The 23,543-nt window shown below is 49.0% G+C and overlaps 1 protein-coding gene across 1 annotated transcript; it reads left to right on the plus strand.

The window, feature by feature from the left end:
• Nucleotides 1–294: 294 nt before the first annotated feature.
• LOC104508172 (neuromedin-K receptor-like) lies at nucleotides 295–14,988 on the plus strand (the record flags this gene model as incomplete). Its single annotated transcript, XM_010149703.1, has 3 exons — nucleotides 295–746; nucleotides 12,962–13,150; nucleotides 14,838–14,988. Coding segments are annotated over exons 1-3 (792 nt in total), but the record flags the coding sequence as incomplete, so codon positions are not given.
• Nucleotides 14,989–23,543: the final 8,555 nt, after the last annotated feature.

Genomic DNA, 23,543 nt, shown 5'->3' on the forward strand with positions numbered 1-23,543 from the left:
CTCGCAAGGCTATAAACGTGCCTGGGCTCCCAGCCCCTTCTCCTTCAGCGACATCAAAGCGAGAGGGGATGTACGAGGCGGGATAGATGCTGTTCTGCTCGGCGCTAGCTCTCCTGGCTCAGCCGGGGCAGCATTCCTAACAGTTTGACAGCGCAGCCGAGCTCGTTGCTGGGAGATCTCTGCTCCCCAGTCCCCGCTGTGCTGCCTTACTCTGTGCTGTGCTCCCCTTAGCTGTTGGTGGGGAGCTGGGAGGGGGGAGAGGCACATCATTCCTGGAAGAGAGGAACATCCAAGATGACTTCTGCCCCCGCAGCCAGCTGGAACGCGAGCCTTGCTGCGGCGGGCGATCCCTGGGGACAGGCTCTGGGCGCACCACCTGGAAATGCTTCTCCCCCCGCGGCATCCTCAGCAGCCAACTTCTCCAATCAGTTTGTGCAACCCTCTTGGCGCATCGCCCTGTGGTCTCTGGCTTACGGCAGTGTGGTGGCAGTGGCCGTTTTCGGAAATCTCATTGTCGTCTGGATCATCCTGGCTCACAAGCGCATGCGGACGGTGACCAATTACTTCCTGGTGAACCTGGCCTTCTCCGATGCTTCCATGGCTGCTTTCAACACTCTCATCAACTTCATCTACGCACTGCACAGCGAGTGGTACTTTGGAGAGACTTACTGCCGCTTCCACAACTTCTTCCCAATCACTGCCGTCTTCGCCAGCATCTACTCCATGACAGCCATAGCTGTGGACAGGTGAGAAAGGAGAGGGAAAGCTTAGGGGTGAGAGCGAGACGGGTTCTCTGCTGAAATGCCAGCGCAGAGGTAACGGTCATTAGGCGATGAGAGGCAGAGCCCTCAAGAGCTCATCGGTCGCGCTCCTCTGTGCTCGTTTCAGATCTCCCTAATGCGCTGTTTTACTCCCTGTCTTTGGTCTTTCCCCTGCAGCCTTTCGCTGGCTTCTTTTATGCAAACACTTCCTCTCCCTGTTCGTCTTCAGCTGGTCTGTGTGTGCCACCTTTTAATGCTAATTCTGCAGCGGGAGCCACTGCTCAGGGTTCTGCTTTCCCACCTGCGAAACTGGGGTAGAGATTGTGTGTGAAGGGAGAGGATTTCAAATTTCCCTCCTCGCTGTGTTCCTGCAGCTGACAGATGCCTCGGCCCCCTTGGCAATCACTTCAGCCTCTGGTTTTAATGGCTCTTCTCGCAGACAGCTCGGAGCTGCTTCCCCCTGAGTGTAACTAATGAGAGCATTTACGCTGCCATCTGTGCATGCCCCGAGGTCTGCTAAGAACATGGTTTCCAAGAGCTTCATTTTTTCTGAGTCCCTGCAGCAGAGAAGCCTTTTTCACTGTGACGGAAAACAGGGCAGGGAAAACTTTACCTTTGTGCTTTGAGAGGAGCGGGCTCGGGCAGCTGTAGGCTCCACAGAGCCAAGGGGAGATGGGGTGGTCAGATTTCCAGCAGAGATGCTTTGATGGACCATCTTCCTCGGGGGGTGCTGTGACGCTCCCCGAGGAAACATCCCTTTCTTCACGATCATTCTCACACTTGCTGTTGTGCTGGGTTCAGTGACAGCCACGGCAGCTCTGCTGGAGAGAGAACTTGCCACATGCTTTAGAAATCCAGTGAATTCCCGACTTGGGCAAAACAGCTCGCTTTGCACTTCAGATCTTGAATTCCTTTCAGCAATGTGCTGAACTTACTCACAAAACCCTCCCGCATATGTGAATCGTGTTACGCAGCGTGTCCGGCCACTTGGCAGAACTGCAGTTCAGCTCTGTGTAAGGTTCTGAAACGCTGTTTCTCATTTCCGGGTGCGAAGACCGAGAAACGCGTCGCTGGACCTGTTGTCTGTGCTGTGGACAAGTTTGTAACCGTGCTGTTCTGTTTGCCTTGCTAATTGCGAATTGTAGGTGGCATTTCTGTTCCATAAAGCTAAAAATGAAAGAGAAAATGAGAATCTCAGCAACTCCTCTACCTCTCTGCTCCAGGGATGGGCGAAGAGAGGAGGGAACCAGTACACTTCGCTGCTGCCAGTGCTGGATCTTGCTCCCGCGAGGAGATAGTGCAATGACAGTGACACTGTCTTTAACCAGGCAAAGATTTCTCCCACTGTCAGTCTGGGCTCAGCCTGAGGTTTTCAGGGAGCTGGTGTGGCAGATGTAGTTGTCCCTGCTGCAGCTATCCGTGTCATTAGCCAAACGAGTGCTAGGACGCTCTAAGTAAGGTTTTTCCATTTTTTCTGACAAAAACCCCCACAGAGATTTAGTACTCACGACCTTCAAGGTTCCTAAATTCATGCCAGGAAGCTGGGCGCGAAGGGGATGCCAAGGGTGCATTTCTGGAGTGAGAAAGGAATAGCTCTGCCCCACGCTGGCTGACATGCAGGGGTCAGCTACCAGGGTACGGGACACACGGCCCTTGGTGTAGCCGTGTGGGACGCGGGTGCTCGGAGGGGAGTCAGTTCCTCTGGTTATCTCTGCCCTGAAATCCCCTGAAGAAATTGCAGTTTCTACCTCACCACGTCTTCCAAGCTCACCTGCACCTAAAGACCTTCGGGCAGCACGGTGCACAGTGCCACAGCACGTGTAGCTGAGCTCTCTGTAGGACCAAAGGAGCATCAGCCATCCCTCCTTCCCTCTGCCCACTGCTATTCCTTTTTCTTTTACCCCTAATCAGACCTGATGCATTCGGTACCTTCAGCCATTTCCTGGCCACCTCTGCAGAACACTTCTGCAGAGCCAAGACGAAACCTGAGGGTGCGGGTGAATCCCATGGAATGGCCTTGCATGCAGACTGCCTTACTCCAGGGCAGGATCTGCTGGGTGGACATTTCTTAAACCTTTGGTTCCCATTTGCCTCCTGTAGAAGCTCAGCCAGTGCTGCAGGCAGGACACTGCTTTAGTTCTGACCCCGTGAACCCCTCCTTACACATTCACATTCATTTGAAAATTAAAAAATCCCCACCCTACAACTTAGCACGCAGCCCCTGAAATGACAGGATCGTATCAGATGATTTTCCAGTGGAAACTGTTAACCCCAAAATACTGAAAGGTCATGGGTTACTACAGACCAAACCCTACATCATGGCCTGCTCCATCCATCACTTCAGACCATCCAAACGGCCCCGGGTGTGAATGGGGGAGTGACTGGGGACGTCGCTGAGCAGAGGCCGCAGGCAGTTCCTGCTTCCAGTTGTGTGTGATTCCGTGGGCCATGTCTGAGCTGTGGAGTTACCAGGCTGACAGACTCCTGCGGGGTAGGCCATTCCTGCAGTGGGATGTGCTGTGTCCGGCGCCGAGGGTGAAAGCATCCAAGACCGCAGAATGGCCACCTGGCCAGTGAGCACAGACCCAAGTTCACGTGGGTTTGTTCACACCGCTGACCACTGCTTCCTGGTGGTCTTTTCCTCTGCCTTCCACTCCTTTTCCGGCAGGCTGCCTGCGGTCCAGGGCAGAGGTGCTCAGGTACCTTCCCCCGAGCCATGCAAACGTAGCGTGCAGAAGACATGGCTCGTGTGTGCTGGCAATTGATTTCCAACTCCCAAATTGCCTCATTATACAACCAGTTCCACGTGTGGTCCGGAACGTCTCCGCAGGTAGCTGTTGGTTCAAGTGAAAGCTCGGAAATGCGGTGCCATGGCATATAGTAACGTGCTCAGTGGAGAACTTGGGGTAGTTTTATGCTTTTTTCCTGTTAGTAGCAGTGTTCGGTATGACTCCCAGTTGTTACTCTCTCCGCAATCCCATAATGATCTCCTCATTTCAGCAAGTGTAAGCCTTTGTACAAACAATTGCCCTGGAACTGAAGCAGGCATTCTAGCAGCGAGGGGGGTAGGTGCTGATCCCATTCCTATCTTACCGTTTCTCTTCTTCCTAGTACGCAGCCTACCGCTGGGGCCTTGAAGAGCTGCTCCATATGCATCAGACAGCTTTACGTTCCAAAGTACTTGGGATGACACAGTTATGCCCATATTTCGTAGCAATGCCAATAAAATCACATTCAGGACACACCCATTTCTGCAGTACCGTAAAACCGCCTACAGGGCTTGGTGTTGCTCCACACGGGCCAACACAACAGCTTCGGAAAGACCTACACCATCGGGGGTTAAACTAATGACTAGGAAAGAGAAAAATGATGGATTTGAACAAAACATTTCTAAAGATCCGATTCTGCCAAATATTACCCACCTACCCAAGCCCTGAACACCGCAAACACCCCAGCCCAGCTTGGAGCTGAGCCGCTCTCAGAGTCAAAGGGATTGCAATGGAGGAGTGACAAAATGCAGTTCAGTGGGGACGAGAATTCCACTTCCCCACACCCATCTGTAATCACAGACTTTCCTCAGCTGTTTACACGCCAGGAGCTCTTGCAGTGCGCTGCCTCAGTCAGCCATTAATAATGAAATAACTTCAAATCAGGAGATTATCAAAGTATATCACCATTTTTAAAACTTCCAATCTTACTGTGTCTCAAAGTCCCATTATGACTTCAGTGGTAACTTCGTCTTTCCCCCCTTTTTTAGCCCTTGCAATAGAATGCAATGCCCTTTTTTGACCTACAGGCAGGTACAGAACTTTATTCTACATCTGTCTAGTCCAACCGAGCTGTTAGGAAACTTCCTGGTTGGATTTACTCCACAGAGCTGTGCCTGCAACTCCAGTTTTAGAAGGAATAAGGATACTGAAGTTAGAGCTAAGACAGGCCTGGTGGCACACGCCCCCCTGGTACCCCAGACAGCCCGCTCAGGCATGACTGCACAGCACCCTGCTGTTGACAAGGATCACACCCACACCAGGATGGATGCTTTCACAAAACTGATCAAAAAATCCAAGAATCGAGCAGTTAGTAGCAGAATGAGAATCAGAATCCAGGAGCCATGGGCCCAGCCTCCCTCTCCCAACACCCTACACTCACTTTGCTGACCCCCGGACAATCAAATTAACCTTCACTAATGAAATATTCAATAATTAGAGATTCTCCATGTTTCAGAACACTATTGATTGCTGTCATTAACAGTCTCTGTCTCCTTTTGATGGCCCTTCTCATTTCTCTTTAATGAGCTCCCCCAAGTTTCTACAGTTCCCCCTTTTTAACTGAAACACGGCCATCGCGCCTTTTGGGGCTTTTACCGTTTCTGCAGAGGCGTTGAGGCCAGCCACGCTCCGGGCACTCTTTAGAGAAGAGTAACGTTCCAGCCCAACCAGACACTGTTCAGGACCAGCTCCACCTTTTGGGGCTTTTACCGTTCCTGCAGAGGCGTTGAGGCCAGCCACACTCCGGGCACTGTTTAGAGAAGAGTAACATTCCAGCCCGACCAGACACTGTTCAGGACCAGCTCCCTGTCTACTCTGGATGTGTCCTGGAGGTGCTGCAGAGAGCAGTCGTTACTGCTGCCTCTGTTGTGTCTCCTGTTATTCCTGCATCCCCCACCAGCACAGCCATTCTGATTTCCTTTGATGTATTCCATTATTACTGGGAATTAGCTGAGTGCATAATCCTCGTGTTTATTTTTCAGTCATGCTTGGAGTTTCAAACCATAAAATTCAATATTGCTCCTGAATACATTTGTTTGACTTGGGTTGATTTCAAGCTACATTTCATTCAGGTTGACTCCTCCTCTGGCAGCATCTCGTCTCTTCACAAACCTCAGCATCCCAGCGTCACGCTCCTCCCACCCACTTTCTAGTGTGCCTATGGCACCAGCATCCTTAATTTAAACTTGTCATTCTGCTTTCCTGCCTTAATTCTTAGACTTCTAGTGCACCTACAGAAGCACACACATACTGGGTTGGTTTTCTATGTTTCTGTGACATTTGCAGTTACTGGTGGCTGTTGATAACCCCTCTGTACGCGCATTAGTCTCCAGCGTAAGCGATACAATACAAGCTTGTAACAGAAGGCAGCAACAAGGCATAAAAACATGATCCAATTTATGCAATGACACCTAAGTTCATCATGTGTGCACACTCAGATCCTCAAGTATCACTGAGGCTCTTCGTTCTCTTCAAGCGTGTGCTGTAAGGGCAGTTCCTGTTGTCACAAAGTGCTGCCACACGCCCCGCAGATGAATCTGTGCTGAAATTCCGAGGTAGGCAGTTGGCACATTTGAGAATGTCGTTACCTTTGCAGGAGGAAAGGCTGTGCTAAGGCTCTGCACGAGCTCCTCTTCCTGGGACAAACCGCTCTCGACCTGCACGTGCCATGAAGGTTTGAAACTGGTACGCCCGCCCAACTAAACACGACCATCGCCCGAGGGGCAGCTGAGCCCGCGCTCCCTGTCCGTGTGCGCAGGCGCACCGGAGGGTAGGGACAGGGGCATGTGGAGAAACGACCTCAGACACCACCAGGCTGGGATACGGGGTGCCCGGGGCAGACTGGTGCTGAGGTCACACAGCAGCAGGGTCGGGGGGATGCGCCCCACGAGCCTGCTGGTACCTGCGCTCTTGTCCATGTGCTTGGGACCAAGCGCTTGTGCGGGCTCGCCGTGGGCAGAGGGGGTGGAAGCACCGACCGTAGGGAAACCCGCCTTCCCAGCCCCACCGAGTCAGCCCAAGCAGCACCGCAGCCTCTGCGAGCCCCCTCGCCCCCTCCTTCCAACTCCTGTCTCGAAGGAAACCGTTTCCGCGCAGGAGAAGGGAGAGACGAGCACAGTAACAAGAAAAGCGAACAGCTAGGTGGGTTCAGGTTCCCTGTGCTTTGCAGGCCCCTTTCCCCACAAGGATCCCCCCCATCAGAGAATGTTTCATCCGAAGGAGCGGGTGGGGGAGTTTCGGAGAGCTCAGCGAGCTGCTCTGCCCACCAGATGGGTTTTGCTGCCCGTTACCTTCAGCGAGACCCCGCCGTCCCGCCCCCGAAGTGCAGTTCATTACAGCTTTCTCCCAAACTAGCGGGTGAGTTCATACTTGCGGCATCATGATCAGCCGTCACTGCGCATCGTGAAGGGAAAATGCAAAGACGCTTTTGATGTTGTCACTACTGTCACTTGTCAGTGGAACTGAATCCAAGCAGGAAATCCCTTCCCCGCTTCCCTGGGTTCCCCAAACCTGGGTTTTAAGATGAATCACCTGATGTTTCTGGATTCCAGCAGCCCTCTGACAAATATTAGTCCTCAGAACCAGAGGGAAAAAGCTGAACAGCAGAGCATTAAGGGTTCAAAACCAAGAGGTGAAACTCAGAGGGCTCCTTATGCCTTGGGGGCCTACAATGATTTTCTGGGTTTGACACTTCTCCCTCTTTCTTCCTGAGAAACGAGGTGAAATCGTTTCTGCAGAACACCCAGATGCAATGGCTACAAGATTCGGGCTGTGAGAGACTGAGGAAAACCAACCCATTTCCTGCTGTGGTCCAAACTCACAATGATCAGGCGAAAAGACAGTTCCGCCAGTGGGAAGGAAAGCACCGCGGGGCTTCTGGAACTCAGCCGTACTGCAGGATTTCAACACTGCTGCTTTAAGGTTTCCGACAAGGGGTGCACAAGGGCAAGGCACGGGGGCCAGTCCCGACTGCAGACAGGCGCAGTGTTACCTGCCCCTGCACCAGGAGGGGCAACGTGCCCCTGGGCAAGGCAGGGCCAAGTCACCCCTCTGGGACAGAGCCCACTGACATCTCCAACGACCCACGGGTTTGTTTTCTACCCTGCTCCATCGCCCTTCCGTTGTGCCGTCACTCTCAGGCGATCGCTGCCCATCGGCAGCATTGCCCACCGCAGGCCCTGCTGGCCACCAGACCAGCCTTGTCCCACAGAGACAGTCCTCAAAAAGGCCTGTAGCCCCTCTTCCTGCAGAGTCACCCCAAATGACTGAACACAGACCGCTCCCCCAAGGACGGGTGGAGCCTCGCACTGGGAGGAGGAAGATAAAGACTAAAAAATTGAGAAGTTAAGGGTTCGGGGTTTTAGATGCCTCTAAGGTGTCCCCGTTCACTCATCTCCTTTAGTCTCTGCATCTGCCTTACGGAGACCTTCTGTGGGATTTTCCACAACAAGGTTTTAAATAAGGGCAGGAAATCATAGCAACTTCCCTACCTGCATTTCCTAATTACCAGTTCATTCCAAATGCAAGGTTTCCAAACCAGCTCCACTCTGAGGCAGTAACAGGACCCGAGCATCCGCGGAGGGAGCACGCTCTGCTGGCTGCTGGGGCCGCGGGCTGCGGGCAGCTTGATGTCCTGCCTCCTCCCCTCGCAAGCCCCGGTTTGCTGTTACGCCCTGGGCCTGAGCTGGTCATTTGTTTCCCCACTTGAGTTTATCAACACACTGTGAACAGGGGAAACAAACCACTTTAGGTGATTAAAGGGTTCCAACTGTGTCCCAGATGAGCATTTGTAGGATCCAATTTTGGACACACTTTTGTTTTTAAAATGTCTCATGTATTTTTGCTACAATTTCCTAAATAGTGTGTTTAGAGGGAAGATTTTCCTGCTGTGTGAGTCAGCGGATGCTGTTTTACAAAAAGATAAATTACTTTTTGGTCTTTCCTACGGTCAGGACCATCACACACAAACTTCAGACACTTCTGTAGTTCTTACCAGCTCTCTGTCTCCTACGTTACGTGCAGACGGAAACAGAGCTATGTGACTGTGCTGTAATTACACTCACGGGCTCAGAGCGTGTATCAAATGAGGACAGCCTCCATTACTGTTTCAGAGAAAACAGATTTTCATGCTTTGATGAACCCAAGGAACAAATACCAAACTGTAAAATGTAGACTCTGGCCAAACCGAGCAGTTCTGCAGGAAGCCAGATGGGTTCTGACCCCAGCAGATAGGAAAACAGGCTGGAAGGAAGAGAGCACTGCAGCAAGCACCCCACGATGCTCCGGCCGGCCTGCCCTGCAGCCGGGTGGCTTCTCATTAAGGTCAAAGGAAAGACTCCTGGTGACCTCAGCAGTAATTAGCCAGGGACAGAGACAGGGCCAAGCTGGAAGAAAACGATGACAGTGGGATACAGCTTGATCATAGCAAACAGAATTGTGTGCTAATGACTCCAGTGACGAAACTAGAGTGCTCTCTAAAAATGCTCCAGAGTACTGTGCAGAATGTGGTGCAGACGACGAATAAGCCACTTTCTTGCAAGTGTTGGCTTGAGTCTCCACCTGCACATGAATCTGTGAATCTGTGAATATTTACATCCCTAGATTTCCAAATGTGCCTATTCCATCTTACAATTATCTCCCAAGTGTTAATGTTTACGTTGGATGGGGTAATGATGGTTTCTGCTCGTTGTGATAAAGGAGGCTGAGTTCATTCTTTTCGCTGATGCGTACTTCAGACTGAGCATCCCCACTCCGCTGTGCGGAACCAGCTACCTGTGGCATTAGCGGCGACGGGAGTGAGAAAGCATTACAAGTCCTGTCCTAAAATGAACCCACCCCAGGGAGAGCACAGAGCCCTTTGTTTTGCAGGGGGTCCCACTGCCCCAGCCTGACGGAACGGTGGGTGGCCATGGACTGCAAAGCAACGGGCACAGCGCCCACCAAACAATGTTTGTGTGGCTGCAGAATGCCTTCAGTGGTGTAATCAGCCGTCAGCTGCTTGAGCCTACTGCCAGCACATTGGGCTTCTCCACCCGTTCTGCTCGCCGCCGAAGCACTGGTCCACCAGCGATGGTTTTTTCATATGTCTTTCACCTTTACCTCACCCGAGTTTCCATTCTTATTCTCCCCTCTCTCAGCCCAATTTCTACCTGTCATCATTCTACAATTCTTTCTTTGCTTCTCCTTCTACTAGTTTCTCCCCAGTCCTGTGTCACTTCTGTTTCGCATTCAGCATGCTGTTTCCCAGTCCTAGTGCTTTTGCTCTGATCCTGTATCTCATCATTCTCCCTTTCATTCCTGGCCCACACACACAATCCTCTTTTTTTGACACCATGTTCAGCACCGCTCAGTGCCCAATTCAGGCAGCGTGTCTGCTGCTCCCCCATGGAACCCTCACTGGGCTGTACGAAACACACGTAAGGGTATCAGACAGAGCAAAGAAATGAGCCCCAGTGACAAACCTACACCACGAAGACAACAGGCAGTGGTCAGCCGTGGGTAACCGGGCAATAGCCAGCATCATACACACACGCTATCCCATTCTCGGACTCCTCACCTCGCTGATTTTCCCAGCAATGCCTACACGCAGAACCTCTAGTCTGTGCTAGCAGGAGCTTTCATTCCTGATGGAAACACCCTGGCCCAGTCCGACAGAGGTCAAAGGCAAGAGCCAACTGAGAAATGAGCTACTGCCCTTTCAGGCTGCAGATGAGAGATCGACAAACAACCTACCACCCTCACGTACCAGTAATGGCAAGATAGCGTACAAACACAATCATGCAGAGGAGTGGTGAAGCCTCCTCTGCCAGCTCAGTTCTCTTCAGGGCTCCTCCTGATTAACATCCAGAAGCAGCTCAGCTACAGAGGTGTTTTTAACCTGCAACTGAGAGTCATTCCAAATTTTCCACCATCCTGAATTACGGCAATGATGGCTTCTCTAGGAAAACCCTACCAACCTCAAATGACAAGTCTGAGCGAGTGTAACAATTGCAGCTGTAAAGCAATATCTCACTATGGTAATTAAGCAATTTTGGTTCTAGAAAAAGCCACTTTGGGGATAAGTTCGCTACTTCACTGTAATTGTTAGGGTGCAGACAAGCACAATGAAGTATCCTTGTTACCACAGGCTCAGCTGCAGGCAGCTGTCCTGCCCTGGTCAGCTACGTCCCTCCTGCACAAGGCGTTATTGAGGGAATGGCCAAGGCTCCTCCACTTCCTTCCCACTTGTTCCTTAGCATGACTGCCCGCTACGTTTTCGTCATCTACCTTGCACAAAAGCCAGGCTGTTGGCTTATCACTCAACTTTCACCCAGACAGGCAAGCAGCCTGCTTTTCATCAGATCCTTGTCCTTTGGCCTACCCCACTCAGAGAGCCGATAGTCAAAATTTCCATCAGTGCAGCTCTCTGAGTCATTTCACCCAACAACCCTCACCCTTCCCAGGCAGTCACCAGACAGGCAGATATAACCACAGAAGTTTATCTTCGCCAAAGAGAATTACTGCTGGTCCCTACTGGCAATAAGAGTAGTATAACTGGGAGCAAGAATGTAAATAGAAATCTGACAGCACATAAAATAATGTCAGTGTGCAACCTGAAGAAAAGCGGCGATTGAAAGGCACGATGCCAGGCTAGGAGGAGATGCCCACAGCATGTGAAAATGATGAGTTTTCATGGGCTATCACCTACACTGGTCACACAGGTAAAGACAGTCGAGCGTTTGGGCAGTATCTGGCAGCCCACACTCAGTTTGAGTGACAGGACTCACGGCTACAAACCATCACCACCACGCTGTAGTCCTGCTCTCCCTTCACTGTACATGAGCACTGCTCTAACTGCAGCAGAGGAGCACTCAGTCATCCAAAAAAGGATTGACTCAGATCAATGGCAGCGTCTCCATTGATTTCAATTCAAATCCTGCCTGGAGCTGGAAGCACAGACCCAAGCGCTCACCTAATAGTACAAGGGTTCTCATCTCCTGAAGCCAAGGCAGAAGCTGAGAACACAAAAAAGTAAACGTCATGAATGGCTTGAATTTGTTTTATCAATAAATGTTGAAGGAGCAAACGTAGACAAGCCAAATAACACTGACTGCATATTAGTGTCACTCTGCAACAGGACAAGGGCATTTATTTTCCACAGTCCTCCCGTACAACACCCATTACTGCTGATGTGATTTTCCACACAGAACAAAGTCTCTGAATCTATCCCAAACCATCTTTAAAAGAGGTAGATTGTAGAAAGGGAGTAGATGAGGAGCCATGGCACATCTCGTACTTCCTTTGGAAGATGTAAGTGACACAAGGAGCAAAGCAACACTGGAAGGTTCTAAAAACATGTTCTATGCACATGTGGGCTTGACTAGGGATGGTTCGACTTTCCAACTGCATTTAAAGCCTGAAACAGGCTGGCCAAGGGCAGTTACCTGGCAGGAAGGCTGGAGAGCTATATTGGAAACCCAGAGGACCCTCACGAAATCGCTGATACACTCCTGTCATCTTGCCAAAGATGCTCAAATAACCAGACACGTCAACTGCGAAACAGTGAAAGTACATGGGCCAGGATTACTCCTTGGCAGTGGGTTTGCATCTTCCACAATTAGCACTCATCCCTGTGGATGATGACAGTCCGTACAAACTGGTACGGACATTCTCCTGGAAGCTTGGAAAACCCTCTTCAGTAAAGCATCCAAGGTAGTTTTCACATCCATCCCAGTTTTCTGTTGGCTTCAGATGCTTTCATATCATATGAAAATAAAAAAACACAAGGAAAGACAGAAAATAATAATTTAAGGTTGTTTGTTTCCTTTTGACTTGGCCTGGCTATTGCTGAGACGCTCCGCAATCACCGCTCCGCTAACTCGGATTTCAGCAGAGCAGTGGTTTGGGCCACCGGTGCAGAGTGTCAGCGTGAGCAGTGACTGCGGAAGGGCAGATCCGCGCTCTCCTGAGCAGCGCTCCAGCTGCAGGCTGGGGCTCGTCGCAGACGGTGCGGTCAGGCGGTGGCTACGGAAAGAAATGCATGCAGACCTCTCAGGTTTCTGTAGCCTTTGGATAGATGACTAATGATTCTGACCGCCTGGCTGCTAATTTTTAATTAGAGGTAAACCCAGTGTTCTGCAGCAGAGCAGGAGAGGATCCAGCTGTACTGCTGCTTTTCAACCAGGTTGTGCAGTTACAGGCTTAACTAACTCTGGGCAATCGTGTCTCTCAGCGGGTGTCCCGCAGCTTTGAAAGAATATCCATGAAGCGCCCTTCTCTCCCAGCACTGCCCTCATGGGTGCTGAACCACCCGAAGGGCCCAGTGCCATCAGAATGCCAGGGAGACAAATATTTCTGCCTTTATCCTTCTCCCAGCCCTGAGGTCTGGCTGACTCCAGAGGCACCCGAACCCCTGAAGGTTTCTCATGCAGAGCTGTTTGCTTTCTTTTACAGATACATGGCCATTATCAATCCCTTGAAGCCCAGGCTCTCTGCAACTGCCACCAAGGTGGTCATTGGGAGTATATGGATTCTGGCTTTCCTGCTGGCCTTTCCCCAGTGCCTGTACTCCATAACCAAGGTGATGCCCGGGAGAACTCTTTGCTATGTAGCATGGCCAGGTGGTCCAAACCAGCATTTTACGTAAGCTTTTGTTTTTTAAAGTTGTACATGGTGGTGTCTACACTTGCAGTGAACTTGGCAAAAGCTGTAGTGTCATGCAGATACCCCTAAGAAAGCGCCTTTCCTAAGCCAGGAAGTTACTAGTTTAAGTGATAAGTGGAACATATTTATTCTCTTCCCCTTCTGTGCGTGTTCTCCATCCCATGCTGCATGTTTACCCTCACTGCTTCACCTCAGATAGCTACTTCCATACAGAGAGAGATGGTCAGGAATGGGGGGCAGAACATGCAGTTCAAAGCAAGGTTCCTTTGCATCTTAAAAAGGTAAATAAGTATTTCCAGCCTCTCCTTGTTCTAATAATTTTTTTTTCTCTCTGGATCTCTTGATGTGAGGGTTTGGTTTTCCTACGTGCTTCTGTTTCACCATCACATCTCAGTAGGGACCAGTTGGAGCGACTCCAGAGGAGGCCATGAAGATGATCAGAGGGCTGGAGCACCTCTCCTCTGAAAGTCTGAGAGAGTTGGGGTTGTTCAGTCTGGAGAAGAGAAGGCTCCAGGGCGCCCTTATTGCAGCTTTCCAGTGCCTGGGGGGGCTACAAGGAAGCTGGGGGGGACTTTTTCCAAGGGTCTGCAGTGACAGGACAAGGGGTAACAGGTTAAAATTGAAATTGGGGAGGTTTAGATGGGATATCAGGACGAAATTCTTCCCGGAGAGGGTGGGGAGGCACTGGAACAGGTTGCCCAGAGAAGCTGTTGATCACCCATCCCTGGGAGTGTCCAAGGCCAGGCTGGATGAGGCTGGGAGCAACCTGGGCTAGCGGAAGGTGTCCCTGCCCATGGCAGGTGGTGGGACTGGATGGGCTTTAGAGTCACTTCCAGCCCAAACTATTCCATTATTCCATGATTCTATGATTCTATGAATTACTTGTGCCAGATACCAGTCCAAATAAGAAAACGTAAAACCAGTAACTGGTTCCAGTTTCAGAAAGGGTAGAATAGAATCATGGAATAATGGAATAGTTTGGGCTGGAAGTGACTCTAAAGCCCATCCAGTCCCACCACCTGCCATGGGCAGGGACACCTTCCGCTAGACCAGGTTGCTCTAAGCCTCATCCAGCCTGGCCTTGGACACTCCCAGGGATGGGGCATCCACAGCTTCTCTGGGCAACCTGTCCCAGTGCTCCCACCCTCTGCGGGAAGAATTCCTTCCTGATGTCCGATCTAAACCTGCCCCATGTTGCCTATGTGCAACAGATCTGCCATATGAAGTACACTGGGTAACTCGGGACACTTATCAGGGCCCTTGTATAAATAAACCACTTAAATACCTTTTTTTATGGCCCAGAGGAAGGCACAGCATGCCTAGCTTGCCCTTAGGACACTTGGCTGTGCAATCATTAATCAATTCAGCTAGTTACAGACACACACACCTTGTTCTGCAGTCACTAATCCTGCTAACTGTAGAATTATGCTGAAATTCTGCAAATGCAAGTGAAGAATCAGAACTAGAAACATTATAAAGCACTTGCACTAAAATGTAAACAAATTTGCAGTGCAATTCCAGACTTTCAAAACGACCGTGAAAACTCCAGGGAGTAGCCAGTCAGTATAAAACAGGCGTGCTGCAGTAACACTTGACTTCCAGCAGCCCCTTACAGTGGGAAGGCTCCTCTGAAAGCCCTTACCAGCTTAATGCTTCCTCATTGCAGGTATCACCTCATTGTGATCGTGCTGGTCTACTGCTTTCCACTGCTTGTCATGGGCATCACTTACTCCATCGTGGGAATTACCCTCTGGGGAGGAGAAATACCAGGCGACACATCCGACAAATATCACGAGCAGCTCAAAGCTAAGAGAAAGGTACTGTTCATTACCTCTCACTAAGTGAACCCTGATAACACCATCCGCCATTGCGTTTCCAAGTGTCACAGCATATTCCTGCAGAAACAGCAAGTCACTTGAAGGAACAGTAATGACACTTCACTAAAGCCCCGTTTGGCCAGTCGTGGTCTGTGTTCCAGCTGGGCGCCCCGCAGCCTTACTGCCCGGCAGTAAATAAAGGCAACATTTGGGTTTTAACTTCACAGGTGGCGGCACATACTGTGTCTGATATGTGGAAATCAAGCCCAAATGTTTAGCCTTACGGAGCTGAAAGACTGAGTTTCGAGCAGTGGGCCAGCAGATGGTTGCCTCCTGGTGGGCTGGGTTCCCATCCTGCCAAAAGACAAGCGAATCGTGCTGCCACTCTCCGTAGGTCAAGGCCCTGCACCTCGGAGGTGGGAGCTGATCAGCCTGTTTGTACTGAACGTTTAGGGCTTAAATCAGTGACTTCTGGTGAGGTGTACAAACTATTGTCTTTCCCAGGTATTTTCTTTCAGTCTTTCCCCTGTAAGTATAACCAAACCTAGCAGGACCACGGTTCCCTTAGGAACTGATGATCTGACTAGTTCCCGTCCAGTTTCCAGGCTGTGCCGCAAAGGTTTCTTTCTGATCACATTTTTTCTTAACCTAACTTTCCTTCTTTAACAAGGCAGCCCTTCTGCTTTTTATTTCTGACCCTTTTTTCCATACTAAAATGCATTTAACCTTTTGGGTTCAAAAAATGGTCCATGAAAACACAGACTTCTAGCTCACAGTGCTGAGCACATCTTCAGTTGCTGGTTCACTTCCTGACCCTGCGAGCGTGTCGGCACTGCGGCGTGTGTCCGTGCTGTGCCATAGCACGGGCAGCACATGGGCCCTGAGACAACAGAAGACCAGAACAGTGATGTTTCCATTCCTTGAAGCAGACTGCCAGAAACATGGAAGTGTTTTCTCCCCACACTCTGCACAGAAGCAGTTGTTACAGCAGAGGATCTATGGAAGGGAAGATCTTATTCCTATACCTTCTGACTCATAAGAGACAAGCGCAGCCCTTTCCACGGCAAGTTCCAGTTGGCAGAAGGGCAGGCAGGCCTGGGCAGCTTTACAGGGTGACCTGCAGTGCCCCCTCTGATGCCACAGGTGCTATTTATTTTGGCTTTTACATAGCTTTTTTAAGAGGGCAAAACACCAGGCCCTCCTAAGGAAGCCAAATGCAGTTTGACCGGTATGATCCCACCGCTGCCTTGTAACACTTCACAGATTATTTTGAATGTGAACAGAGAGAAAACGATGAAAGATCATCATAGAAAACTGACCAGTTTCTTTGCATATCTGCCCCAAATTAAAATTACTGGACTAATTCCCAGCAATGATAACAGAATTTCGTAAGATCAGCGTTCCCCTCTTGACCGTTACCCACTGCAGGCTTTGCCATGCCTGGTGTCCCTTACCCCAACAGAATTTCATAAGATCAGTGTTCCCCTCTTGACCGTTACCCACACAAGTCCAATACTGCCACTGCAGGTTTTGCCATGCCTGGTGTCCCTTACCCAAAAGTGTATTGTCACAGGTACGAAATGACTTTTCCTACTGAGCACAAGCAGAAAAAGATCTCCTGGGTCATATCACGTACTGTGTCCTTGCCCTTTTGGTCAGTGGAACAAGGAAGCAAATAATGAGTGGAGCGTGCCCAGGGTCTGACTGAGAAGATGACCTGAGGAATCACTTTCTGTAACAGACGCAGTTTGCAAAAGTCAATGTGGAAAGAAAACTATTGAAAACCAATTGGGAGAACCAGATAATCCCAGAACTTCAGCTCCTGTTACCGTAATGAATAAGTAAAATAAACATGTCATAAAACCCAGGGGTCTCTGAAGAGAAAAGCTGGCTTCTACTATGCTGGGAAGGGTCCACTAAAATCCCTTGAATACTTTAAAACAGCATCTCTTTAGGACTCTAAACATATATGAGAGATGAGGAGTAGCATCCTTAATTAAAGGATTTTAGTTGTGAGAGCACTAGAGCACCTTCAACACATGCAACACGGGACTGAATCATGTGCGGATACACTGTAAGTGCACTCACAGCCGTGACAGCTCCTCGATTCCACGGCTGAGCTCTCCTGCAGGATTCACGAAGGAACTGCTATTTGGAGAGATGAATCATAACTGGTCACTCATGAATCCAAATCCAGCTGGACTGGAATCCAAAAAAAGCTGTCACTCCACCTGCCTCTGGTAGCAGAGCTGTGGCTTTTCCTGAATTCAAAGAACTCATTCGCTTTTCTTGCTCCTTAGCATGCAGACACCTAGGCATAGGGGATGTCTGCACTGGCTGCATTTATAATGACAAGGTGACTGCATGTTTCATATGACACGGCGCAAAGGATGCTTGACCAGGGCTGCCTGAATCGGTAGTTGACATGAAGGCGGCAGTGACAGTTCACGCGAGACCTTTAAAGGAAACGGTGTTTGCCACAAAAAAACTTGCAGCTTGAGAAAGTCACTAGTGGCCCAATCAATACGTGTGATACTCCCCATGTGTGGCTGTGCAATGCACCACAATCCTTCTGAAAGCAGCATCAAAGAACAACGGATGCCAAGAGTCTCGCAGTGCGCACGACAGACTGGGCAACTCAAAGTCATGCAACAGCCGTTGGTGTTGGGACTTTTAAGGGTCAAAGACCTGAAATTTTCAGAAATTCAGGACTGCATGAGACTACTACCACTACTCTCTTTTTTCTGACAGGTCAAATGGCTCAGGGACTGGCCCATTTAAATTTGCCTGGCATCAGCCCTCTGACCATTCACTACACGTGGGCACTTGGCAGCCGTTGCCCCTTCTGAAGCTCCTGCCATGAGGCTGCTGCTCAGCTGAACATCGTTTATCCTCCTGTAATCCTCGCTTTCACGAGAGGGAATTACAGCTTCAGCACTGTCACACATACCTGAAGTTTATAGAGATGGCTCAGAACGTCAGTTTTACTGGGCCCAACTGTTCTTTATATTCAATGCAAATTCCTAGAGACTTGCAGATGTCTCCACACTCTGTTTTTTCTACCTAACCATCTGTCCCAAACCCTCTTCCAAAGCTACTGCGCCTGGAAGAGGGGATAATGGTGTGCGGTGAACAAAGGCACTGTTACCCATGTCTTTGTGAAGGGAGGCAGTTCTGATACAACTGTCTTCTGAAAAACAGTGTTACAACAGAAGATGCCATTGCCTTGTCCCAGGAGGAAGAACACAGAAAACACTCTCCATTTCGATCTTTCCCTTACAGTTCCCCTTACTCTACTAACTTCATGCTAATAGGGACCCGGGCATCTTTTCCTGCAATTTTCAGGATTCCTCCATTCCTCCCTGCCTCTGCCTGGATTCTTTGCTTCTCCTGAGACAGCTTGAGGTGTCACCTCAACTTCTTAGTGCAATGAAGATTGATTAAAAGCCACTTTTTTCCAATAGCAAAGTTGTTCTGCAAATTTGGGTGCAAAACCAGAAAAAACCCAAAACGTGCATTTGCAGGTGGCTGACAGTGTCACAGGGATGACTGAAGAGATGGCCAGGTTCACTGGCCTAACCGCATAAGGAAATTTGCTAAGGTTTATATATGTATTTTGACGGCAGAAGTAAACACCCCATATCCATTCACAGTCACACGTCTATTTCATTAGCTGGGACAGTACACGCAACACAGCGGAGGAGCAAATGAAAAGGAAGAAAGCTTGAGACTTCTACCTGACATTCAAACCAGCTTGGGACTGCAGGAATAATCCTGTCAGGAGAAGCACCTCTGCACTGGAAATACTGCACAGCATGAATCGGAAATATTGGAATTGGAAATATTGCACAGCGTGAGAATCCAAACCTGGTAAGATGGCAGGACGCACTGTTTCTGGTCAGGGTCAGAACGGTGCCATGTGAATTCAAAAATCATTCAAAATTACTGTGTGAAAAGCTTTTACTACATAAGCAGAAATATCCAGGCGAAGTCTTAAAGGACTAGAAGTGACTGTCACAAAAAGGACCCCAACGATTCTGAACAATTTTTTGCAACACTTACATGCAGCATTTCCCCTCCTTCCCAGACTCTGGAAGTAAGTGACAGGACAGGATGTGAACAAATGGTCTCCTGAAGAACTCCGGCATGAACACTTCGCACGCAGCCACTCACGTGGATTTCTCTGGTTTGTTCTTTTGTCCAAAGAAGGAACCAAAATGATCTTATGGAGGCATGAGAATGGCCTGGACTTTGGAGAGAAGGAGCCCAAGGGAGGAGCTGATCAAGAATCACAGAGTTGGTAGATTAAGTGCCTGAAGAATTGTTGGTCGCCAAATCCTGAAATATGGGAACTTACAGGAGAGCAGATTCCAGCAGGTAGAAGAGACAGTACTTGAAGGGAGGGTAATTTTAGAGTTGGTGAAGAGCTCCTGAGAGTCACTCCTGGCAGCTGCTACGATCTCAGAAGGCTCCGAAGGGGATCAGGCAAATCAACAGGCAATAAGTTCATAAACAGATACCGAAAAGGTAAGGCAGGGATGCCCCCTTCTCCAATTCCATTTTGGATGCTGGGGCACTATTAGGAAAATAGAAGATGGAAATTGGCCAGGTTCATGGGATCTCCCTACACAGCACCTCCTACTGCCACTGTTGGAGGCAGACTGGTGGGATAGAAACAGGAGGAATTGTCCTATTTCCTCATGTCCCTTTTTTACACAGCAGTACAGCTATGAAAATAGAGTTCAGCATCTTATTCCTGACCTGTCACTGACTTCCAGTGCAACTAAACATGCAGACTTTCATGACATGAAAACATGTTAATATACTTTTTATGCTACATTGCATGAAATAAGAAAAGCACTCAGAAACAATGATGCTCTTGCTGTCATTAAATGGTACTGACCAGGTCAGGATGAAAGAAAGCAGCTGAATTGGTTCACTATGGAGTAGTTTAGTAAAGGGGCAGATTTTGTTAACTTTAAGAAAAAAAAGGCAAGAGTGTCAAAGCCCAAAACATTGTAGTGTAGCATCAAAACTCATGGAACATGGAATTAATTATGAGCACTCACAAAGGCTGGCACAGATGTGGAAAAACAAGACCATACTCATAATATAAAGCTTATTAATCAAAACCAGGTGATGAGAATATTACACTATGAACTCACACGTCACATGGTAAGTAATTCTGAAACCAGAGCTCCGTATTGTAAAGAAGCAGCCACTGTCTAGGCAGACACTGCCCCATTCATAAACCACCTGTGAATGTCTGTATGTGCCCCATTCATAAACCTGTGAAGGTCTATACCTGCCCCATTCATAAACCTCCCAGGAACGTCTGTATGCAGCCATGAGAAACAAAATGTTCTGCCACAGCAGGTCCGAGGATTTGTCTTGCCTGAGATGTCCTGTTTCCTGCCAACACCGTCTTAAAGCCCCACTTTCATCCCAGACATTTGTTCAGGCTTCTGCAGGGCTAGAAAATAATTGCTCCCCCAGGGGACACCACCTTAATGACATGGCAAGTCCCTAAAGAGCAAATCCAGTCCCAGCCACCCGAGCGGGAAATACGGGAAAGGTTGTCCGGCTACAAGTCCAGTGGTGACTTTCCCATTTAAAAGGGGAAATAGGTGAGGGAGACACTCGGCTGTTTGCATGTATTTCATGTTTCAGAGTTTCTCGCTGGTTCTTCCTGCCGGCTGTAGAAACTCCAGTTGTCATCTCTCTCTGTTCCGTACCATTAATTTAGATTTTGTAGTTGTTACTGAGTTTTCATACTGATTTCAAGAATAGCACCTGAAAATATCTTCTACTGTGCTTTTTTTCTTAATTACACATGGCTTTCTCTCTCCACGCACCCGCTCTTTTGTTTCCTGAACTTCTGTGTGACCCGAATTAAACGCCAGACGTTTCTGGAGAGATTGAGCCCATAGTCCACGAATCCCTGCAGAGTTTGTGTAAATACCCTAAAACTGGTAATCCATCACCCTGGGAAATAATCCACAGGATTATACGTGAGGTACAGCGTATCGCTGCAGCCTGTGAACCTGATGGCTGGCACATACATTGGGTAATGGTTATTCTTCTTGTTGGCTCAGATGTCATTTTGAGTATCATCATCTCCTAAAACAGTATTTCCAAAATTCTCACCAACTAAGTCAAAATCTGAAGTAAAATGCTTGCATTATTTTGGGAAAGTGGCTATTTAAAGTATGCTGAGGAATAGGGATGGTAAGAACAAAAAGCATTTGGAGGAAAACCAGGAATTCCAGAAGTAGCCCAATTCCACTAGAGTAGCACGAGCCAGAGGAGGGTGTTGACCCAGATGTGCCGAGATGGACCGTATCCCAGCACGAGGCCTTTACGGCAGGGGGCGCGCCCACGCCCGCACGCCCGCCCCGCCAGCACGCAGCGCTGCCACTGAGGTCAGCCCTGAGGTGGTTTAGGCCATTAAGGCCCAATAAGCTGTTTTCTCTATGTGACATAAGCTGTTTTCTCTATGTGACATAAAAAGGACAGATGGACCATTCCGGATGGTTTTGCATTTAATGAAAACTAATTTTTGTCTTATGGGATGTGGAATTAGTACCAAGCACGGTACCTTACACTTTCTAGTGGAAAGCCATCGAGTAAGGTAACCATTCCACTCCCCTGAAACGGTCTTTTCAAAGCTGCATTTGCACATTAGCTGCCACAGCCCAGCCCCAGAGCAGGGCAGGCACCGCTGCTGCCAGCGGAGGGAAGACAGCATCCTCACCCTGGCCCCGGCACAGTGCTTGTACCTGCAGCAGGACTGGGCAGCACTGCCGAGTAAGTCATCAAAGATGTATTTGTAGTGATTGACCCCTCCGAGGCTGAGAGGCCTTTCTGTGGTTAGCTTTAGGAAAGGAAAAGATGAAATAGTGCATTTAAAAGACACAACAAATGTGGGTGTTAGAGCTCTAAAAACACCACAGAGGTCCTGACAACTGTCAGCCTTATCCGTATAAAAACGTCTGTGGAAACATTCCTGAACTTCTACTGAGAAACAGAAAAGAAGATCCACATAAGCTACAGAAAAATGAAACAACTCAGCCAAATGAAATGCATCCTGTACAGTCATGAGGTCATGGAAGCTTCCCAAAACTCTCCTGGAAAGGTTGCCTCAGATCTGAGGCGCAATGGGACTAGACAAGCACCAGATTTCACGGCTCCTCCACAAGCAAATCTGTTCCTTGCTTGCCAGGCACTGGAAGATGTTGAACTGTGTCCAGATCTTTCCCCACTTACCCCTTGGATGCCAGTTTGCCTCTTTCAGTACTAAAATACTAAATGAGAAAAGGACAGGGACCAGTCGCAGGGCCCAAGACCTGTCGCCACAGGCAACTCTAACAGAACCCCTCTGACATCAGCTTCAATCTCCATCAGAACAGCATTCTGCCCCCTGGAGTGCTGCATCTAACCACACGTGTTCCAAAATCCCACCGCTCCCCCAGTCCCACTTTGCAGGCTGAATTTATTCGCGGATAATAATAATAATAATAATGATAATATAATATAAATAATGAACAACCAACAGTCAATTAATTAATTAATCAATGTAATTGTTATTAATTATATAATTAATATTATTGTTATTTCCACCACCATTTTCTGTTAGCTTAATTAACTACTTATTATCCCTCCATGGTGCCACCTCTAAAGATGTTTTGTAGAGCCATATCTTCCCTCAGCCTTTATTCACATTCATCACAAACAAAACAAGAGCTTCCGGTCATCTTTTACGTAACAACACCTATATGCAACGAGGGACCAAAACCAGACACCAAACGCCAGAGATGGAGTCTCCCCGTGGCCTTGCACAGTGATAACAACACTTCCCTGTCTCCACTGAAAAAGCCTCATCGGGAACATCCTGATACCTCATTTATTCCGTTCGTTAAACTGGTGACCCGGTCGTGCTGCAATGAATCGACGCATCTGCCTCCTCCTCATTCACTCCCAGCAGTTCTGTCCACACTGCTCAGCAGAGAATTTTATTAGTCTTTAATTCAGAAAATCCCAGACCTGTTCCGAGTATGACCCTACGTGTAGAACAGTGTACACAATCTCCAGAACGAGCCTGTACCAATCCAGCAGTTTGGCTGCTCTGGGGTATCTGTCCAGATAGGCGACAGGCACCACACCAAGTCTCTGATGTGCACCTGGAAGCTGCATTTCCACTCCTGCAGTGCTTCAACGCCCAGGTTTTCACCGGATTACGTGGAGTGCTCTGCTCTTCCGCTGCAAATGCCTTGGTACACACAGTAAGTGCGGCTGACCTCAGGGCTGGCACAGGATATATGGTGGGAGGGCGGTAGTAAACACTTTCTAATGAAAAACGTCTCTCTCCACTACCCTTCCAGTGGAAGTGCTTCCCAAATCAGTAGTAAAACGCAACACGTAAAAGTTACGTGCAAAAATTAGTAGCTAAAGACAGGTTTTCTCTGATTCTGGCAAAGGGCAACTTTTGCTACGACACCCTTAACTCCGGCAGTTTGCGGGAACGTACCTGTTCGATGGGTAACTACAAACCAGCC

The sequence above is a fragment of the Eurypyga helias genome, unplaced genomic scaffold (assembly GCF_000690775.1).
Source record: "Eurypyga helias isolate BGI_N326 unplaced genomic scaffold, ASM69077v1 scaffold7464, whole genome shotgun sequence".
Lineage (NCBI taxonomy): Eukaryota > Metazoa > Chordata > Aves > Eurypygiformes > Eurypygidae > Eurypyga > Eurypyga helias.